Below are 21,944 nucleotides of genomic sequence, written 5' to 3' on the forward strand. Positions count from 1 at the left end.
ATTCCATCCATCTTTCAATAACATGTGTGCTTTCACATTTGGACTGTCTCCAAATAATTGAAAAGTTGGAAATTGTCTCAAATTTCTAATTGGATTTGATTACCCATTTAGATTTAGATTTTTTTTGTAAGTTTTGTGCGTGTGTGTTGTTGGGGGGGGGGGGGAGGAGGAGGGTGGTAAGGAAAGCTGAACTGATCCCTCTTTTGGGGTTTTCTTTGTGTGAAGGAAACTCTATTCCTTGTCAAAGAAATTATGTATTCCTCGTCAAATAAGTAATTAATATTTATTGTTCACAAGGCATAGGATTTGGCTTATACATAGTACAATAAAGGTTTGGGTAGTAGACTCTTAGAAAAAGAATATCTCTTGCCGGAGAAAAAGATTCTTAGAAGAAGAGTGCGGCTCAATAGATGATGCAATTGATGTAATCACCTAAGGCCCCAAATAAAAAAAAGCTCCCACTTGTAAAAAAAAAAAATATATATATATATATATAATATTTATCTATATATTTTAATTAAAAAAAATTTAAACACTTTTATTGATCAATAAAATACATTAAAAATGCCTCAGTATCCTAAAATGCAAAAACTTTAACCATAGAATGATAGGAGTACAGGCTAGACTGCACTGGCTGCACAGGTGAATAGCAGCAAGGGCTGCACCGTGCCTGCATTGCAGCCCACAGTTTCAACTTAAAGGACAACTTGGTTTCTCACTTTTTTTATTTATTTTTTATTTTACCTGAATACGTTTCTCACTTTATCTATTATTATAAATTATTATATCAATTTTGTATCTCAAAAAGCAATAAAAGTAGATTTTAAATAAAAAAAATTCAATATATATTATTTGATTAATATTTAAATATAAAAATACCCCACTTAAAATTTTCACCAAAGAAGCCTACTGTGTGTGTTAGTTCTTTTGGGGTTGAAAGGATACGCATGATGATAGCTGTGTAACATAGGTTCAACGTTGTAATATTTATTGGGTTGAAACTTGAAAGGATACGCATGATGAGCACTATTGCACAAGTGGTATTACTGTATTAGATATTCCTCTACGCGCAACATGAAACTTTCCAAAAGTTGAAATTATTTCTTATATTATTCTTCTTTTTATAATAAAAAAAAAGATTCTTATTTATAAAAAATTGTGCTGCCTTTAAAAATACAGTAAGACATTTTAAGAATATCATAATAGGTACAAAATGCTTAAATTTTGAGATTAGAAAATTATCCTTTGTTTTTGTTTTTGGTTTTTTGCTTTATTTTTCCCCAATTAATTCACTAATTTTGGTTATAGGAAATTGTTTTATAAGGAAAGGTTTTTTATTCATAGTTTGACCCCTTCAAATTTAAAATCCTGGATCAATCTCTTTACAACATATGGACTAATCAGAAACCTAGAAATTTGGCTGGATTAATTGACTTAATTTCCAACATTAGTCTTTAGTCCATATGTGGATCTCATCCTCCCCAAATTTAACTAATGGAACCCTGATTTAAACTGATAAATCAAAGCATCAATCTGCTAACAAGTTGAGAACTTACAATTGAAAAAGTTACTGCAAACCAGTGAGTCAAAATAGCTCGCTAGGCTGCTTTGACAGTAGTACGCACAGTAACCACATATAAAAGGAAATGACTGCAATATTTAACCTTAACAATCAAGAGTCTCAACCCTGCAGAAATGGCCATGAACTAGCAATGAATTCAGACTTGGTGAACAAAACCCAACAGGAAATGAACGAGGAAAAGCTTGTTGGATAGCTTTACAACTTAGATACATAGCTTAAAACTCAGCATCTGCACATAGCAATGATCAAACTTAAAGCCAAAACTTTTCTACACGAAACTCAGAATTAGACCCGACTGATAAGAACAAAAATCTAATCAAACTTGCAGGCTACCTAAAATTACACACGCTAGGAAATTAACTGCTTACAGTAACTCAGTTGCAACCCAGCTGATCAATACTGAATGATCTGAGGATTGGTTTTACATGTGTAACTCGTTTAAGCTCCACGTATGTGTTGAAGCTGCTGAAAATGCTTCTGGGAAGCTGTGTTACTTCTGGTAGCAAAATCATTTTCCTCCTCTTTTGACTTGTTGTCTTCCCAAGAATAAGGGTCTGCTTCTGTTACAGAAGTAGAAAAGAGGTGAAAAAGGGTACCCATAACACAGCCCAAAAGTGGTAGAGATGAGAATATAATTGCAGCCCTTCTGATATTCATAGCTTATATGTTATGTGGCTGCTACAGTTAGACACCAATGAGATTAACAGTAAGCTCTCTTGAAATGTGGTGGATTGGTGATGTTAGGATGATGAATTTATAGCAAAGAAGTGCAAACTGTGTCTGTTTATTCTACTGGGCGTGGTGATCAAGCCAAGAAGTCAAGTTCATATGAAATTTCAAGCCTACCAAAACTGACCTCTACTCAAGTAATGCAGTTGAAGTCTTAAAGAAGAGTAGTTTTAACTGTTGTGAACCCCCAGCAATAATAAACTTCCATGGATGATGACGTGGAAATTATCCATAGGTTAACTTACTTTGCATGCTTAACTTATTTCTCAACTTAGTGACATGTCGTGATTACTATAAAATCACTTTTATTACATTTTTATATTGTACTAATCTCTTAACTCAATAATCATGAAAAAAAAAATTATAAAAAATTGTGTCACAAAAGTTATTAATTTAGTTAATTCATGCAGTAAAACTTATAAATATAAAATGAGGAAAAAAAAAAAAAACTTTTTGTCAAAATTTGTGATTCGAATCCTATCACATGCCGCGCCTAAAGTTTTGATTGGTGAAATTAAGCAAAGTTGCCCAAAATGCAAGGTTCTCTCATGTGCAAGGCCTTTGTATGCAAACGTTGATAACAGCAAATGATATGACTAGACCTAGGAGCTCGTTTCCCTTCTGATCACTTCTACTTTTACCGCTCATCTATCTTGAATCCTCGTGTGTTTGATTGCAAACCCCGGGGAAAACTCTATGAACATAGGTAGAGAACTTTGTTTTGTTGGAGACTCCCTATATTTCTACTTTAGATTTTGATTCTCACACATGCATTATTTTACATTTTTTTTTTCACATACACTTTTATGTGTTAAAATGTAAATATTTTTTAAACGTGAACATTCTCACATCAATTGTAGTTATATGTGTGAAATGATAGATGTGAACGAGTGTGAAACAATATTTTTCCTTCTACTTTTAGTTTTAGTTTTGTTGCTTTTGATATATTGGAGGATGTTAGTCTTTGTCTACCTGTTGCTTCTTTAAGTTTTATATATTTTTGTTAGGACAATATTTAGGTACAATATTTTAGGTGTTGTTTCTTAAGTTATCCTCTTAAAATTTAGGCACGTGGCTATTTAACTAAAAAATACACTTCCATCTCATGAGAAAAAATCCACATGGCAGAATTTTAAAAGGAGAACTTAAGGAGCAGCACCTAAGTACAGTACTTAAGTCTTTCCCTTTTTGTTAATTATTTAGAACCCTAAACACTCAGATTGATTAACCTAATATACTAATTAAGTTGTTACTTAGATTTATTAATCAGATCTAGGTTAAACAATGACAATCATATCACAATAACAGAAAAGAAAAGAAAACAAGCGATATGACGACTCAGGAAAACCAATGAAACCGTCCAGATTCAAGGTAAAAACTCGGGAAGGATTTAATCTAAACAATCCACAAGGCAACAAATTCACTAGATAGAGGGGAAGTGTTTACAATAGATTTTTCCCTAAGGGTTCATTTGATTGGAGGGGTGGAAACGTGAGAGGATAGAAAATACTGGGAGAATAAAAAATATTTAATTTTCTCTCATGTGTGTTTGGTTAGAGGGATAGAAAAGTGGAAAGATAAAAAAAAATTTTGTATAAATTTACTCTCATGCCCTTATTAGATTTTTAAAAAAAAAATTGCACACTATAATTTTATTAAAAAATTGTATATAGAAGGACACTTCATCAAAGAAAAAAAATAAAATAAAAAGATGACCACAAGAACCCAAAAAAAATAAGGAAAAAAATGATGAAAAAAAAAACAATAAGAATTGAAATGAAGAAGTAACTGATGAAAAAAACAAAAACAAAAACAAAAACCATATAAGAAATAATGGGAGAAAAAGTCAAATCAAATGAAGAAATAGTGAGAAAAAAAAAGACAAATCAAATGAAGAAAATGACAAAAGCCAACACACTTTTTAAAAATTAGAGGAGGACATTTTTTCTAAAACAACCGGTGCTCTTTGTTCTCATTTTCTCTCATCTTTTCTCTCCATTTTGGAGAGATTAATTTCCGGTGGGTTTGGAAAGAAAACACCTGAGCCTCACCATCACTTTTCCCTCCCCTCCTCTCAACCAAATACCCTCAAAAAAGTCTTCCCTCCTCATTTTCTCTCATTTTCCCTAAAATCCACTCTACCAAACACGCCCTAAATTTAATACTATCTCTTGTAGTACTTACTCACGTAACCACACGCAGCTCCAAATTCACAGACTTTTCTATTTGAATTTATTGCACAAACACTCCAATTTGTGACTTTGAGATCCCACTCAAAGGTTTAGATCATTAGCAGTAATTGATCTTGTATGTAGCAACTTATCTCCACCGATTCATGCAATATCAATCTAACCTCCGGTAGATACTTGTTAAGTTAAAAGGTTATAGAACCTCTCAGATCTCATAGTAGTAACTCACAAGTTGTTGAGAACGTGTACCAGGGTTTTGCTTTTATATCTAGTAGTGTTGGACTCAAACGCTAAACATTTCTCTGGTTTTTGAGCTTTATTTAAAATTTGCAGAAAACACATCTCGATCGGTCGAGCAAGGCAAATTCTGAATTCTTCTTTTAGCAACTTGACTATTCTTCAATCTTGACTTAAATCAACTTGAGCAATGTCTAAAACTATTCCAAGACATAAATATCTTATGCTAGATATGTTTTGTACTCGGTTTGCCAACATACATAAAATTAGAACCTAAACATTTATTTCCTATTTTTTTAAAACATCTTGTTTTATCTTTTATCTTGCTGTGCAAGTGCTACACCTTACCAAGCACAGCTTTTATGATTTGCACACAGGTGTTCATGATTGATGAGTAACAGTGATGAGATGGTTATTTATGTCTTTATCCTAGAATTTTCTAATCCTAACGATCAAAAGAATGTGACATTAAGATCAAGATCGTTTGTTCAAAGACTATAAATAACTAACACAATTAAGCACTAAATATCACAAACTAGTAAAGTGCAAAAAGTAGCTCTTAAAAGCTAAGCAAGGTACACAGTCATGAAATGTAAATTTCATTGGCCAACCTTAATTACACACTTAGTGGTGTGCAATACAAAACTCTTTTTTTTTTTTAAAAAAAAACTTAAAAACATCCTGAACAACCATAGAATGAAATGCAAAAAAAAAAAAAATAGCAAGCCTAAACAAAACATTTTGGTCAAGGAATTGAGAGATTAAGCACAAGGACTATGTCAAATAGACTCAGTTATGATGAGTCTTTTGCATCCACATTTTCTTAGATGCAAACTTGAAGTTGGAGTTTCCAGACACATGGGATTGTTGATCAACTCCAGAATTGGCATAGAGGCTAAGAACCTTTACCAATTCATGAATAAGTGTCATGGAATCTTGAGCTTTTGGCACTGACACTTTTGATTTAGTTGCATGCTAGCAAGCATGCAACTTGAAGCAGTTTGGGTGAGTATGCCTTGCTCCACCACAGAAGTGACAAAGCCATTGAGGTTTGTTTTGTCTCTTACCTACAGGATGAGTAGGCTGCTTGGGTTTTGTGTCACTTAAATCTACACTTATTCTCCTAGTGGCAAAAACTTCTTCTTTTTGAACCCTTACCTCGGTTTAAGGTATTGATACAAGATGGACAAACTTAATAGGAGTCACAATGTGGGAAGATCTACCCTCAACTTATCCTAACGCAGTCTTATCAGATGAAGATTTTTGAACACTCAACATGTTATCAAGCTTAGAACTAGAAGACCTATGAAGTTGTTCTCTAGCAACATGTAATTCTGTTTCTAAGCTCTTTACCTTTTCAATCAAAGACAAGTTCTCAATTTTAACAGCATTAATCAAGTCATTTGCATCAAACAATTTGATTTTTCTTTTCATGTTCAAGAGTGTTTATCTTTTTCAAGCCTTGGTTAACATTTATAGCATCTTTTGATGCAATCTTGCATAGCTTGTTGTAAGCCTTTTGCAAATCAACATTCTCAAAGAGTTCCTTATCAAAAGAGTTCCCATCAACAATCTTAGATTCACCATGTCACGCCCCGAACCCAAAAGGTTCCAAAGCATGAGAAAAGAACCATTGGGAGACATATTGTATGAGATTTTTTATTTCTTTTCCACAGGATAAGAATATATAACCATAATGAAATCTCCACATTACAAGTCAGAGTTCTATAACCCATTTACGAACAACAACTAAAAATTATGTGTCTCCACATAATACATGAATATATTACAAAACTCCAATTGGATTATAAACTCACAATCTTATCAAGAATAAGGAACCTTAACATCGATTCTAGGCCTACCACTCCTAAAGCTAACAAACCTCAAGTACCCAACCCTTAATATAATTAATTACGGCCTCGTTGAACATAGCAAGATTGAGTCACCAACCATTTACAGCATAGGTCTCCAAATTTAATATAGCACTCCGATCATCACCAATGGAGTAACTCCATACCCAAGGTATAGCTAATTGATTTGAAAAATTGTTGGAAGGTGGGATGAGCTAAATTCCGGTAAGTAGCATAGTTAATGGGGGTGGGGCAAATGCAAGTCTCATAATAATGGCATTTTACAAAACGTGTTATAATTTGGGAATTTCTATTTGGATCATGCAAATCTATTTTTCTTAATAAAATAAAAAGAATGATTAAAAGAATAAGCTTTCTCAAAATATTTCAGCATGAAACTACATACTATATACTGTGAGCTATCAAAACACCATTAAAAAACCTAAATGTCCAACCTAAGGCCACATGACAAGCCGTCATAAAGACGTTAGGTATGCCACAAAGACATTAATTATGTCACAAAGACATTAGTTATGCCATAAAGACATCAAATATGCCACGAAGACATCAATTATGCCACAAAGACATCAATCCGCCACAAAGATGAGGTGCCAAGATACCTATGTCATAAAGACTGCAGCATATGGCTGGGTAATCACATCTGTCATGGCATAAGGGTAAAAACAACATATAGCTCACAGTTAAATGAAATTGAAACTCATAGTTTGTTTCCAAGTAGTTTCATAAAACCTTTTAAAATCCAAGCATTTCACAAAATTGTGTGGTTGAGGGGAGTGGGGTAGGCGGGAGTCACGTGGGTGTCTCAAAAAATAAAATCTACCGTTTTACTTTTTTTTTTTAAGGGTTGGGACGTTGCACACCAACTATAGTAGTAACAGTGAAAGCTATGAACCATAGCTTTACCCTTTGACCTCAAGTATATGGGACATTTAAACTTTACATGTCCATACCCTTGACAACCAAAATATTGTTGGACCTAAAGAGTTGCTAGAAGATTGACCAACCTTATCTTTGCTAGAATTAGGTCTTTCAGGTGAACCAATTTTAAATTGGTCATTCTTCTTCAAATTCTTAGAGTCAGCAAAGTTTTGGTTTCTTGCTCTTCTATTGTTCTTCTTTATAAAGTTTCTAAAGTGTTTAGCAAGATAAACAATCTCTATAGATGTCATCTCATCTTCAAACACACCTTCATCAACATCATCTACAAATTTCAAGGCCATAGATTTGGACTTGTTGGTCTTGGGTAGTTTAGACTCATAAGATTGAAGTGATCCTACAAGTTCATCTACTAGGATTGTGTCCACATCCTTGCTCTCAATTATGGCAATGACTTTGGGCCTAAAGTTTTCAGTCAAGGATCTTAAGATTTTCCTAACTACCTTAGGTTCCTCATAAACTTCACTCAAATTAAATGCAGAGTTTAATATGTCATTTAGTTTGGAATAAAACTCATCAAAAGTTTCATCTTTTCCCATTAACCTAGAAGTCAACTATTGCAGTGTATTAATCTTTACACCTTTTGTACCTTCATGCACAGTTTGTAGGATATTCCAAGTAATGTGTGTTATCTCTACATTAGAAATCCTTTTGAATTCTTCTATTGAAATAACATTGAATATCACATTCATAGCCTTACTATTAAAGTTAGCTGCTTCTTTTTGGGTATTAGTCCACTAAGCCACAAGAGTGGTAGGTCTTTCCCAACCAATTTCCACAGACATCCAAAATCTCTCATCCAAAGATTTCAGGAAGGTTTTTATTCTCACCTTCTAGCAGGCATAGTTATTCCCATCGAAGTGAGGAGGGATCACTAGTGAGTGACCACGTTCCATGACAGTAAGGGTCAAGGATCAACTCTAAGTAAAACTATCTAAACAAGAGCTAACTTGCTCTGATACCACTTGTTTGTTATTTAGACCACTGAACACTCAGATTGTTTAACCTAATATATTAACCAAGTTGTTACTTAAGTTTATTAATCAGACCTAGGTTAAACAATGAAAATCATATCATAATAAAGAAGACAAGCAATATGATAACCTAGAAAAACCAATGAAACTGTCCAATTTCAAGGTAAAAAAACTAGGGACAATTTAACCTAAACAATCCACAAGGTAACCAATTCACTAGATAGAATGGAAGTGTTTACAATAGAATTTCCCCTAAATCTAATGCTACTTTTTGTAGTACTTACTCACGCAACCACACGCAGCTCTAAATCAATAGACTCTTTTTTTTTTGAATTTGTTGCACACAAACACTCCAGTTTGTAATTTTGAGATCTCACTCAAAGGTTTAGATTATCAACAGTAGTTGATCTTGCATGCAGTAACTTATCTTCACCAATTTATGCAATATCAATCTAATCTCCGGTAAATGCTTGTTGAGTTAAAAGGTTATAGAATCTCTCAGATCTCACAAGAGTAATTCACAAGTCTTTGAAAACGTGTATTAGAGTTTTGCTTTTATACCTAGCAGTGTTGGACTCAAACCTTAAATGTTTCGCAAGCTTTCGGGCTTTATATAAAATCTGCAGAAAAAGCACCTCAATTGGTCGAAGGTGTCTCTCAATCAGTCAAGCAAGGCAGATTCTGAATTCTTCTCTTTGCAACTTGACTGTTCTTGAATCTTGACTTGAATCAACTTGAGCAATGTCTAAAATTGTTCTAGGACATCAATATCTTATACTAGACATGTTTTGTACTCGGTTTGCCAACATACATAAAATTAAGACCTAAACATTTAATTTTAAATATTTAGAACTTAACAATTTTCTTAATTACGAAAAAGGAATGATGATTAGACCAGGGTCGAGTGGGATAAAATTGGTTTGGATTATAATTTATAATATTTGACTTTATACATTTTTATTCATTTTAAATTTATTCCCAACCCGTTAGGAGTCAGATCAATCCCACATGGCCTATTTTTATTAGTATTTTTTATTATTATTTTATTTTGTGGACTAGCATAATCATTTTAATTTGTGGAATTTACACAAATTTCCAAGGTTGATAGGCCAAATGTTCAACTTTTTTTTTTATTCCTTTATATATGAAAAAGTATCTTATAAGAAGATATGTTCACACAAGGGTATGTGATCCAACTAACCAAGTTCATGTGATTTACTAATAATTCTAGTTTCAACAGGAAAATGCAAACAGTCCCACTAGCCTTGACCGTAGACCCTTGATAGGCCAAATGTTCAACTTTTTTTTATTCCTTTATATATGAAAAAGTATCTTATAAGAAGATATGTTCACTCAAGGGTATGTGATCCAACTAACCAAGTTCGTGTGATTTACTTATAATTCTAGTTTCAATAGGAAAATGCAAACAACCCCACTACCCTTGACCATAGACCCTTGATGGAGTTGGTTGAGCCATAACCAGTAAAAAAGAGATGTTTGCAGACTAGGGAGGAGGTCATGAAGGAGAACTACACGACGGATGCTGGATGCCAGCTCCGCCAGGGCCAATGAGTTGTTTAAGTTGGAACTATCATGGACTTGGGAACCCACAGACAGTTTACGAGTTGGTTACCTTAGTTGGTAAAAAAGATCCCAAAGTGGTGTTCCTCATGGACACCAAGTCAGATAGTGAAGTTATTGAGAGAGTTCATAGAAAAATACAGTTTGCTCACAAGTTTGTTATTCCACGGCCTAACCAAGGTGGCGGTTTAGCCTTACGTTGGAAAGAAGAAATTCAGATGGATGTTCAGACCTCATCAGACAATCATATTGATACGGTAGTTGACCTAGGGATGGATGACGCCTGGCGGATAATGGGTTTTTATGGCAACCCTAATTCTGCCAGCCTGGAAGATTCCTAGTCTCTACTTCGTGACTTAAGCTTTTGTTTCTCTACCATGGGTTTGTATTGGGGATTTTAATGAAATTTTGAGAGCGGAGGAAAAACAAAGGTGGCTTGATAGACCAGAGCACCAAATGCAGGGGTTCCGGGATGCTTTAGATTTTTGTGGCCTTCAAGACATTGGTTATAATGGTTTCCCTTTCACATGGTGCAACCGTAGGCCAGGAGATTAGAACATTTGGGTGAGATTAGATAGAGGTGTAGCTACAATGGATTGGTTGCTTAAGTTTCCCACTACCCGTGTGCATCATTTAGAGGCTTTCCACTCGGACCATAGACCACTACTATTGGCTTCTGACTCTGAGTCTAGGAGATTTTATCGAAAGGGTTGCCCTTTCAAATTGGAAGCAATGTGGCTTAAGGATAAATCTTGTGAAATGGTGATTAAAACTTCTTGGGAAACTCCTTTGGGTTCTTCTCCGGTAGCTAATTTATCAAAGAAAATTGACATTTGCAAAATAAATCTCTGCGAGTGGAACCGGAACACTTTTGGGCATGTCCAAGCAAATCTTGAAAAGAAGCTAAATGAGCTGCATAGGGCCGAAGAAATGGGGCTATATAGTACCAATCCCGATTGTATTGGATAGCTTCAGGATGAAATTCAAGGACTTAAAACTAAAGAAGAAGTGATGTGGAAACAAAGGTCTCGTAATAATTGGTTGAAGGATGGAGATAGCAACACGAAGTACTTTCATAGTAGGGCTACCCAATGGAATAAACACAACTACATCTTGGGTTTGGAAGATGACAATGGAGTATGGGTGGAAGAGGATGGCCAAATGGGTAGTTTATTTGTGAACTATTTCTCCAATCTGTTCACAACCTCTAACCCAATTGGTATTGATGCTATTTTGGAGGGGATTATACCGAAGGTCACGAAGGAGATAAATTTGAGCCTCACCTGAAACTTATCAGTAGAGGAAGTCCATTCAGCCATGCAACAAATGGCACCACTATCAGCCCCTGGCCCCGATGGCATGTCACCTGTATTCTACATTCTGGCACATTGTAGGAGAGGATGTCACCAATGCAACCCTTGCCATCCTGAATGAAGGTATTATTCCTAAATCCATAAACTCTACTTTCATCTCTTTGATACCTAAAGTAAAAAACCCCAAAAAAGTATCTGAGTTTAGGCTTATTAGCCTTTGCAATGTTTTTTACAAAATTATTGCTAAGGTGTTGGTGAACCGATTGAAGTCAGTACTTCCTCATGTTGTCCTTGAATCCTAAAGTGCTTTCCTTTCTGGTAGATTAAATACTGATAATGTACTTGTAGCTTTTGAAACCCTACATTATTTAAAAAGGAAAACACAAGGAAAATCAAGTTACATGGCTCTTAAACTAGACATGAGCAAGGCCTATGATAGAGTCGAATGAAGTTTTTTAGAAAAAATGATGCTTCATTTGGGGTTCTCGGATAGCTTTGTGTCTATTATCATGTCGTGCATTAAATCGGTTTCCTATGTAGTGCTTTTCAATGGGAAACCCGTGGGGCACATTAAACCCACAAGGGGGCTTCGTCAAGGCGACCCCTTGTCCCCTTACATGTTCCTGTTGTGTGCAATTGGCCTTCAAAGGCTCCTCCATAAAGCTGAATCCGATGGTGCAATAAGGGGGGTATCTATTTGTTGCAATAGGCCATGTGTTTCTCACATTTTCTTTGCAGATGATAGTGTTCTCTTCTGCCGTGCAAAGCAAGCTGAATGCCAAGTCATTTTAAACATTTTGGCTAGCTATGAAAGAGGAAGTGGGCAGAAAATAAACAAGGATAAAACTAACCTCTTCTTTAGCACCAACACTCCCCTAGATGTGCAAGAACGTATCCAACAGCTCCTTGGTGTGCCTTCCATAAGAAATTTTGAAAAGTATTTAGGCCTTTCGGCCCTTGTGGGTAGAGGGAAAAAACAAAGCTTTTCTTACATCAAGGAACGGGTGTGGAAAAAGTTTCAAGGGTGGAAAGAAAAGATTCTATCTCAAGCCGGTAAAAAGGTGTTGATTAAGTCGATGATACAAGCCATCCCAACCTATGCAATGAGTTATTTTAAGCTCCCAAAAGGGCTGATCCATGATTCGAAAAATTTGGTGGGAATATGGCAATGAAGGAAGGAAAATTCATTGGGTAAACTGGGAATGTTTGTGTGAGGCCAAAGAAAATGGTGGTATGGGGTTCAAAGAGATTGAAAAATTTAATGAGGCTTTGTTGGCAAAGCAAGTATGGCGCATGATGCACAACCTGGAATCCCTTTGCTATAAGGTGTTTAAGACGAGATTTTTCCCTAATTGCTCTATACAAGAAGCTAAGGAAAGCACGGTGAGGTTGTACACTTGGAAGAGCATCCTTAGTGCAAGAGATGTGGTGAAAAAGGGCATGGTTTGGCGAGTTGGGAATGGCCAATCTGTTTGTATAAGGGAAGACAAGTGGCTGCCTGATCAAGTCTGTAAAACAGTGTTGATTCCTCCTCCTTCTCTCCCACCTGATGCTAAAGTTTGCACTCTTATTGATCCTGAGTCAGCCACTTGAAGGGTGGATCAAGTCCAGCAATTGTTCATGCCACTTGTTGCAAAGTTGATTCTCAGCATCCCCCTTAGTGCTAGACTCCCCCCGAATCATCTAATATGGTCCCATACGCCAACGGGTGTCTTTACTACCCAAAGTGCTTATAAAATGTTGTCCAATTTAGCTATGGCCAATAATGCTAGTAGCTCTAATCCAAACCCCCATAAGCAATTTTGGAGAGGCCTTTGGAAGGTACAAGTCCCAAACAAGGTGGAGGTATTGTTGACAATCTTTGTGGGCAAAGCTTTGCAACAAAGCCTTTGGAGAGCTTGCAACAAAGCTTTGCCCACAATGGACAATCTTACCAGGCGGCACATTGTTGATGTGAATATATGCCCAGTTTGCAAGTCAGAGGCTGAAGACCCTTTGCATGTGGTGCTGGACTGCCCTGAGGTGAAACAGGTGTGGAGGGAGCATGGTTGGTTCAGCCAAGTCATCTCCTCCCCACCAACTGATTTTACTGACCTCCTATCTAGATTTTTGCAGGTAAGAGAGGATAACAGAGCTAAACTATTCATCTGCATGGCATGAAATGTTTGGCAGCGGCGGAACCAACTAAGGATTGGTCTCTCATCTCCACTGCTGAATCTGGTTGGTCCTCAAGCTGCCAAGTTTCTGCAGGACTTCCTTGATGCACAAGAAGATCAACCCACTACCAACCTCACAACTATTGCCACGCAGTCCTAGTGCCCATCGAGCTCCCAACCTTTCAAAGCAAACTTCGATGGCGCTGTCTTCAACAACTCCCACTCAGCTGGTGTAGGTGTGATCATCCGTGACAGTAATGGAGAAGTGATAGCAGCCATGTCAGAGCGCATCCCTCTCCCTAACTCAGTCTTGGAGGTCGAAGCAATGGCATGCAGAAGAGCGGTGAAATTTGCACTTGAAGTCGGTATTCAAGAAGTCACTATTGAAGGTGATTCGTTGTCAGTGATCAAAGCCATAAACAATGGTAGAGCAAGCGAGGCCCCATACGGCAATCTAATTGATGACATTATAGTGTTTGCCTCTAGTTTTTCCAAAGCTGAATTCAAGCATGTTAAAAGGTCTTGTAATAGGGTAGGAGACGCGCTAGCTAAAAAAGCCAAATATGGAGATGTTTTTCAGGCATGGATGGAAGACTTGCCACTTGACATTGCCTCCTTGGCTGTCTTTAATGTTCACTAAATGCTTTGTATTTTGGTTTTCTGTTTTTCAATAAATGCCTAGACTTTGAGTCTGGTTTCTCAACAAAAAAAAAAAAAACTAATAATTCTAGTTTACTAAAATCCTATCAAAATTGTTTTTCTAGTTTACTAAAAAAAAAATACTAATAGTTCCCTTAAGAACTTAAATAATAATAATAATAAAACAGAAAGAAATAAGGAGTATGAGTTAGAGCATCTCCAATAGGTTCTCTAAAACTAATTTTGGAGAACAAACAAACCAAAAACTCACTCCAATAGCTTCTCTAAAAGCAAAACTTTTCTATATATATATTTTTTTTAAGTTGCTATAGTAGTTCTCTTGATCTAGAGAACACTGTAGCAACTGCAAATGAATTTTTCTACTTAAACAAATCATGCAACTCAATAAAAAAAACAATTCTTTCTCTTTCCTCTCACCACGGCTACAAACACAACAATCCTTTCTCTCAAAGATCTCTAAACTCAAGCATAATCAAAATACAAACTCAAAAACACAATCTTAAAATTAATCTAATCATAACAATAAATGAAAAAAAAAAAAAAAACACAAGCCATCTGACCCATCTGGGCTGCGTTGGGGAGGAAGACGAGTGGCGGTGGAGCGGAAGGTGCGGCTTGGCATAGCGAATGCCGATTCTCCGCTAGCCTATATCCTTTGATCAAAGGTGGAGCAAGCACGATCTCTTGCTTGTTCTTTCTCTCTCTTCCTCTTTCTCTGTTTCTTATCACACAGAGAGTTAGAGAGCTAGAGAATTTTCGAAATCAAGTAGAAAAAGAAAAAAAGTAGAGAGAGAGAGAGAGAGAGAGAGAGGTTTTGGAATCAAGTAGAAAAAGAAAAAAGAAGTAGAAAAAAAAAGGGGAGGATGGAGATAGGAGTGGGTATACGTGTGTGGTGGAGAAAAAACAAGAGAAAAAAAAAAGTATGGATGAAAGAGAGGAAAAATAATATAAAGAATAAGAAATGAAAATGGAGAAATGCTACCATAATATTTTCACAATAAATTTTAAGTAACATATTGTTATTAGATAATATTGGTGAGTAAAAAAATAATTTGAGTAATGGATTCAAATTAGAATTAGTAACAACTTTCCACATAAGATTTCGTTATGATTCTTGTGAAAGTATTGCAAAAAATATTGTGTACATAACACTTCTAGTTGAAAAATATAATTGTTGAGAATGAATAGAGGAAGAATAAAAAAAAAGATTAAAAAGAATAAAAAATAAATGAAGAAATAATATTTAAATGAGATGGAAAAATGATAGAGAATCTGTTAGAAGGTGTTTTTGAAAAAAGTAGTTAAATAAAATATAAATGTTATTGTTCACTGTCTAGACAATAAAAAACATTTACACAAACTCCTGGAGATGCTCTTAGAGCATCCACATCAGTAGATGCAAAGTCTTACAAAATGCAAAAAAAACCCTTTATTTTATAGATTTTGACCCAAAAAAAAAACTCATATCAATGGGTGTAAAATTGTGCATAAATGCACAAGTGCTACAGTGACCATGCATATATATACACGGTCATCGTAGCACTTGCATTTAATATTTTAGTAATTTTTTCTCTCTCCTTGTCTCTAATTGCTCTCACTCTCACCTCACTCTCCGTTTTTCTCATTTGATCAACTCATCAACAGATCCATCAGTATCTGTTCCCATTGAAAGACCACCATCAGATATGTCACTTGATCTCTCATCATAATCTGCATCTCCAAGTCGTATGATCTTAGTGTCTCCGGCAACCTTTGATTGCCTGACAAGTTTATTCTGGTATTTAAAGTCATCCATTGAATTCTGGGAATCATCTTCAGAATGCTTATCATTTAGTTCTAAATAAAAGTCCGGATCAAAAGCTGATTTCACAGCAAGTCCTTTCCCACCCAATGGCTTTTGGCTTCGCAGAGTAGTCCCATGTTGGGTGTGGAGTGATCGAGTGATCAAGTGATGATGATGAAGATGGTTGGGTCTGTTCGCCGATTGAGGTAGTGATGATGGTGGTTGGGTTTGTGAGAGAGAGCGAGAGAGAGGTAGTGAGTGAGAAAATAATAAAAAATTGTAAATGAATGAATATTTTATTGAATAAATGTGTAAAATAGATAGACTGATGTTGATATTTTGTAAAAATAAGTGTGTAAAATAGAAAAAGAAAAAATTTTTTTTTTTTTGGGTGTAAAATAGATATACATTAAATTTGGCAAGTCCATGCTCTCTACTTCCTAGCCTATGATTTGATAACATATTAACTACTTAACTTCAAATACCTTTTGTCCTTTGGGAACATATACGGTTATGGCCAGGCCTATTACACAAAAAGATAAAGGATAAATTCATGCACACTTAAACAAATAGACAAATGAATGTAATTTTATATTATTATTGATGGGAATAGCTCTTCCAATCATGTTTGTCCTTGGCATAGGTCAAGAATAACGACCTTCCACCAACTTGTCAATGTGTCAGACTGTCAGTTCACACAGCATAAGGAAAATTGTCGATCTTCTTCTCTGAGAGTATCCATTGACTTGTCGTTTGACAGCCCAAATGTAGTTTCAGGCTGTTTCAGGAATTTTTTTTAATGTATTTTTCAAGAAGTATAAATTATATAATTTAATAAAAAGAAAAATTTATATATAGACAACAACAACAATAATAATAATAAAAAACACGTAAAAACATAGAGTATTACAATATAAAACTTGTAGAGTTCAATTGTGGTTGTTGTTAGTGTTGTTGAAGAGAGATGAACAGTGACGGCTAGAGAGAGTAAGTGAGTTTCTTATTTCCTCTTAACCTTTAGGTTTAATTTAGTTTTAGTTTAAATTATTTAATGACTTGTGAATCCGCAAGGCACTCAGGTAGGGAGGATTTAAAAAAAAAAATATTTGTTGAATTAAAAATGTAATCGTGTTGGTATTGGAGTAGTGATAGTTTTAGTTTGAGATGAGATTAATCTTGTACTGGGCTCTTTGACCAAAATGGGCAAATGCCATTTTCGCGCAAAAAAAAAAAAAAAAAAGTAACATTAAGCCCAATTTCCCAAACTAATTAGGGAAATGCCCTTCTTTTGAAACTCAATTTTCTCAAAATTGAGTTAAGCCTTATAGCGACGTTTAAAGAAGTTTATAGCGACTTTTTAAGGAGCCTATAGCGGCATTTTGGAACTCGAGTTCATGAAGCTCGAGTTACAAAACACCGCTATAAGTCCTTAAAACGTCGTTATAGGCTCCTTAAAACGTCGCTATAGGGCTCCAGAATTTTTTTTTTTTTTTAAACTCGATTTTGAGAAAATCGAGTTTCAAAAGAAGGGCATTTCCCTAATTAATTTGGGAAAGGGGGCATTTGCCCATTTTTTTTGTGCGAAATTGACCTTTGCCCATTTTCGCCTGGGCTTTTCTATTGGCATTTGGTTTGGGCCTTGTTAGTGGTTTTATTATTATTATTTTTCTTTCCAAATTTTCATTCAATTTTTTTTAATGGGGCTTTTTCATGGTTTTATAAACCAAACAACCAAAATAGGGACTAGTTATTGGTTTTTTGGTCGGACCAAGATCCGACTGATGGTCAAACTGGTGATGTCATAAATAATATAATTAATAAAATTTTGAATTATATATATAAATAAAATATAATAAGTTTATTACTAATAATATGATAGCAAAATATAAAAACATTATATTTAGTGACACTTTTTGTGTAAATTTAATCAAATTTTTTTAGAATGGACAATCACATGTTTAATTATAATCATAAAAATAAAAAGTTTATTATATATATATATATATAATGAATTAATAAATGTTATATAAAAATTAAGTAACTTTTTAAGTTTATTCACTTAATTAACTAAAACTTCTATTATTTTCCAATCAAAATTATCAGAAAAATAAAAAAGACAAGTAATTGTACAATGAAAAAAGCTAAATTTTCGTGACTTTGACCAATTAGTTGTATAATATATATTATAATATGTTTAGGGAAAAGTAGTCGTACAATGATAGTGTAAGTGCATAATTGCACCTGGACCGAAAGACAACTGTGGGCTTAGGCCCAATGAGCCTTAAACAATAAAAATTTGTAGAGTGTGGGTATGAAATCTAGTTTAGAGATACTGGAAACTTGATAACAGGCTAAGGTGTGACGATACTTGCAAATAGTAGATGATTATTGCAAAGGAACCTCCTCGGACATAAGCCGAGGACCACTTTTATATTATTTCTCTTTCTTTCTTAAAGGTTACAATTCTTAATTTCTTTCTTGGTCACTCATCGATCCCCACTTCTTTGGCCTTCACTCCCCTTAAATACTTCTTCTCTTGGTGCTTTATCCACGTGTTGCTTAAATCTTCCTCCTCTCGATGCTTCTTCTCTTAGTGCTTTAAATAGTAACCAGAAGTTTCAGTTCTACTGTTCAGAGGTCACTTCCCCATTAATGTGGCCAGGGAGGTAGGTGCAGGGTCTTTAATGTGGAGGTGGCAACCTTTGTCTAAGATATTTCTCTAACACCGGTGCATCTAGAGGGTTCAGGGATCCCCCCCTTTTAACCAACAGTCTTTCCGGAACTCTGCCTTGATCTTTATAGTGAATCTCCGAGTTCTATTGGGTCTATTCGAGGAGAAATTCATTCTCGGATGTATCCTCGGATTCTCGGCGTATGGGCCGATTTGCAGTACTGACAGGCTTTTAATTAAGAACAGATTGGCGCTCCTTGTTAGAGCCCAAAGGCCCAAATGCCTGCTCGGGTCCTTTTACTTCCCACAATAGCCCCTAAAAACTCTATTTTTCAGCATCCGAGGAGAAAAATAGGGTTTTAATCCAACAAGAACTTTCCCCACACGTTTTGTAAATAACCACGCGTGTGGAGATCGTTTCGTGTTCCAGAAGATGCCACTTGGCGCTTTCAATTTCAAAAACGCGCGCATTTATGACCGTAAGTTACACCTTGTTCCCCATGTTCAACGGTGAGATGAGCATCCAACAGCCCTTGTTGCTCCCTGAAAATTTGGCGGGATGGATGCAATTTCGAGGCCGCTTCCCGCACATCATAACGCTTTGGAAACATGCGCCTTCATTTATTTCTCCAGAGCATAATCACATCAAAACATCAATAGTTGCCTTTTCTCTGCAGAAATCCGTGGAAACTCGCACAACTTCAAACTCGTAAGTTCCTAAATTTTTCTTTAATCCATTCTCCTCGGATTCTATCCTCGGCTTCCACCTTAATCACTCTCCTTCTTAAAACTCGCTCTTTCGTTTCTTTCTGATGGGTAAATTTAAGTGTTTAGTTGACACCGCCGCTGGGATGGAAGGTTTTAGGGCCAAATACCACATTCCCAGCGACGTAGGTTTAAGATACTGTCCGGCGGAAGTCGTGGCTGGGTCTAGGAAAACGGGAGAGGTTATCATCCCTATGATTGCCTTCATAGAAGGTGGGATGACCCTCCCTATGAGAAGCGTGACCAGGGAATACCTTCGCAACCACCGGTTGTGTCCTGACCAGTGCGCTCCCAACGTCTTTAGAGTCTTAGGAAGCGTCGACGCTCTAAACGAGCAGATGGGTTTAAACCTTACTTGGCATGACGTCGTTTTTATGTACAAATGCCACAAGCTTACTAGGGTTGGCTATTATATCAAATCCCGCTATAGTGTAGTTAGGTTGATTTCCAGTCTGCCCAAGTCCAATAAAGGCATGAAGGACGACTACCTCATCGCCTCAGGCAACTGGCACGACAGCCCCCACTGCCTAGTCGAATGGGGAGATCTAGGTGTGACTCCTTAGGATCTAACTTCCCACCCCGTAACTCCATCTAAACATCTTAAAATGTTCATTTACATTTACAATCCGTTTGACTTTGATTTATCACATGTCTTACAAATCTGACCATGTTTGTCTGTTTTGGTGTCTTTCCTTGCAAATAAACAACACGTGCACCCGCGCTTGAGCCACTGCAACGTTGCGGATTTGAACCGAGTGCTACGCTCAGAAGTTTTCATGAGTGAATACTTGCAGCTTAGAGCGGCTCACTTGATACTAGGGTACGACCCTATATCCTCGGACTTCCAGGAGATCGAGAACGCAATTGTTGCGGGTGACCGGAGGCGTAGGAGAATCCACGTAGCCAGACCGCACTTTTTAGCCTACCATGACATTCCCGATGACCCCTACACCATACTGTACACGCAATCCATCGCGGCAATCCCTCTCGCCACGCACTCTCAGGCAACCGTTGTCCCAGAGGAGCAAGTGTCTTCGTCGAACACGTTGGACGAAGAGATAAACCAGTTTCAGCTTAAGGACGTCCAAAGACCTCGTGAAAACCCGTTTGTCATCCTTTCTGACGAGGAAGTGGAGCCCGCCGAGACCTCTGGGATCGCCGGCCTAGTGATAGCACGTCCAGACGACAGCTCCATTGAAGAAGATATGGACGTGCTTAAGGGCCTCTTGACCGTGAGAGGCGAGAGAGTCGCCAAGAAGGGAGCGAGGGGATCTCAAGCTCCCCCATCCTTGCCACCACCCCCTCCTCCAGCCGACCCCAAGCCTCCCGCTGAAGAGCCGAAGAAGAAAAGAAAGGTGGAGGCCGAGGGGGCTGGTGGCGACAAGCAGAAAAAGCTGAAATAGCAGCCACCACAGGCTCAGAAGCAGAAGCTGGACAAGGGCAAAAGGCGCGCCCGTTCAGTTGAAAGTAGGGAGATCAGAGACATGGTCGAGGTGCGCCGAGCATCGGCTATGTAGTCTCCCGAACTGAGACTGGATGGAGCACCAATTCCCCTTCAATCTAACATCAGGGCATTCCAACAAGGCCATGCCCTCCACCTGGCAGATGCGTTGGAGCGTCCTCTTCTGCTGCCCAAGGATATGGAAGCCTTGGAAAAGATGAGCCAGCCTCAGCTGTTCCTTTCTTTGAAAAGGGACTTAGCTTTGGTAAGTTTCACTTCGTACTTATACTCTAGGGGTTTTTTTTTTTGTAAATACTTTACTGCGTTTAACCCCCTGACATTTATCACAGGCCATCCAAGAAGTTTTCGCTGTCGAGAAGTTCGTGGAGGATTCTCGGAAGCGAGCTGGAATGGAGCAGGAGATACGGCAAGAGACAGAAAAGTCCCTAGGCCAGGCCCTAGCGGAAAATGGGAACCTCATCTCTCAGCTGGCCGATCTAAAAAGAGAGAAGGATGGTGCCGAAGCCAGCTTGAAAACGAAGAAGAACCAAGTGAAGGGGCAACGTAAGCTTCTTCACCAAAAGGATGATGAGCTTTCCCAAGCCCAAAGGGAACGCTCTGACTTGGAGAAGGAGCTTGCGCGGATGAGGGAGAAGGCTCGCACCTTCGGACACTCACTGGAGGCTGCAAAGCAGGCCAGTTATCAGGAGGGTGTGGCTGCAACACAGGACTAGCTGACAGAAGCCTTTGCGGCCCTGTGCCGAGAATACTGTCAGCAGGTCTGGGGGGAGGCTTTGAACGTAGCAGGGGTTCCTCTAGCTTCCGAGCTGAGGAAGCCCGAGGACGTTTGGCTTCCCCTTGACATACAGGAGATAGAAGAGACTCCTGTTGTTGCCTCTCCTGCTCTTCCTCCCTTGATGCCAGAACTCATCCCTGATCCTACAGAACTTGAAGGTTCCAATAAAGAGAAGGATGGGTGTGGAGGTGCCGAGAAGGAACAAAGCCAGAGTGTGGCGCCCGTCATTCCTTCAACAACTACAACCGATAAAGGGAAAC

General features: G+C 37.3%; 1 protein-coding gene across 1 annotated transcript; it reads left to right on the forward strand.

Annotated features, from left to right (window-relative positions):
* Positions 1–12,645: 12,645 nt before the first annotated feature.
* LOC142629748 (putative mitochondrial protein AtMg00310) lies at positions 12,646–13,005 on the forward strand. The gene has a single exon (XM_075803788.1). It carries the CDS (start codon positions 12,646–12,648, stop codon positions 13,003–13,005), a length of 360 nt encoding a protein of 119 aa, XP_075659903.1.
* The last annotated feature ends 8,939 nt before the right edge of the window (positions 13,006–21,944 follow it).

The sequence above is a fragment of the Castanea sativa genome, chromosome 1 (assembly GCF_040712315.1).
Source record: "Castanea sativa cultivar Marrone di Chiusa Pesio chromosome 1, ASM4071231v1".
Lineage (NCBI taxonomy): Eukaryota > Viridiplantae > Streptophyta > Magnoliopsida > Fagales > Fagaceae > Castanea > Castanea sativa.

Coding starts and splice junctions, on each gene's coding strand:
- LOC142629748 (XM_075803788.1), top strand. CDS start 12,646: ATGGGGTTCAAAGAGATTGAAAAATTTAATGAGGCTTTGTTGGCAAAG.